A 941-nucleotide genomic window follows, 5' to 3' on the forward strand; every position below is an offset into this window, starting at 1 on the left:
CGAGCCCCAGCCGGCCTGAGGTGCAGCAGAAGGCAAAGGTGTCTGCATCCAGGACCTGCAAGCTACTTAGCTCCTCGCTGTCACTGACACCTGGAAGACAGAGAGCGAAAGACAAAGGCTGCAGGAGTCAGATGGGTCTGGCAATTTGGTAGGGCGGGCTGGTCACAAGCCCTTCCTCTGGGACACCTCCCCAGTCCCAGGTAGAATGAACCACATCTGCTCTCTCCTGTTCATCTCGCCACATTCCACTCAGCTGGGTGGATGCTGGTCCCCAGGACTGCCTCCCCCAGTCACAGAAAAGGAACCCCTTGAGGCCAGGGCTTGCTTCTCATACATCTTGTATCCCTAGTCTCTGCCATTCAGGGTTGAATTCAGTTCAAACGTGTCTGAGCAGGGCAGGGCGATGGGTACTGCCTGGTGGAGCCAGAGAGGGTGAACCACGCTGTACCTGAGGTGTACATGGTCTTCTGGGATTCCAGATCCACCACCTGCAGACTGCTGAGCCGCGCCCCGTGGAGGACTCCGGGTGCTACTGCTGGGAAGATGGCCACCCTAGGCCAGAGATGCCCCTCTTTCTCGTGCACAGCAATAGTGCTGACAGCTTCAATGATATCTGAGGGAAAGTGGAAGAGGCAAAAATCCAGAATATTAATGGTTTAAAATAGTACATGGTGAAAGCTGGCCACGTACATTTAGAAGGTCAAGGAGGAAGGGAGCTGACAGTTGGCAATAGAGGATATGGAGACATAAACACTCTGTGTTATGTTTACGTTTTGAAACTGTCAGAAGCACTTCAATTTCTGTGTAATTCTTCTTACGAACTGTTTTGCAAATGGGAGATAATGAATCAGAGCCGCCACCTCAAAACCCCCAAAAGCAGTTCTGGCTTTTTACAGTTTTGTGGAGAACAAATATAGAGAAAAGGAAAGAACACGCTGATG

At 51.3% G+C, this 941-nt stretch overlaps 1 protein-coding gene across 1 annotated transcript; it reads right to left on the reverse strand.

Annotated features, from left to right (window-relative positions):
- Positions 1-4: 4 nt before the first annotated feature.
- Positions 5-647, reverse strand: LOC105310482 (WD repeat-containing protein 73-like; the record flags this gene model as incomplete). Its single annotated transcript, XM_023526750.1, has 2 exons — positions 5-90; positions 449-647. Coding segments are annotated over 2 exons (285 nt in total), but the record flags the coding sequence as incomplete, so codon positions are not given.
- Positions 648-941: the final 294 nt, after the last annotated feature.

The sequence above is a fragment of the Pteropus vampyrus genome, unplaced genomic scaffold (assembly GCF_000151845.1).
Source record: "Pteropus vampyrus isolate Shadow unplaced genomic scaffold, Pvam_2.0 Scaffold4455, whole genome shotgun sequence".
In the NCBI taxonomy this organism is placed as follows: domain Eukaryota; kingdom Metazoa; phylum Chordata; class Mammalia; order Chiroptera; family Pteropodidae; genus Pteropus; species Pteropus vampyrus.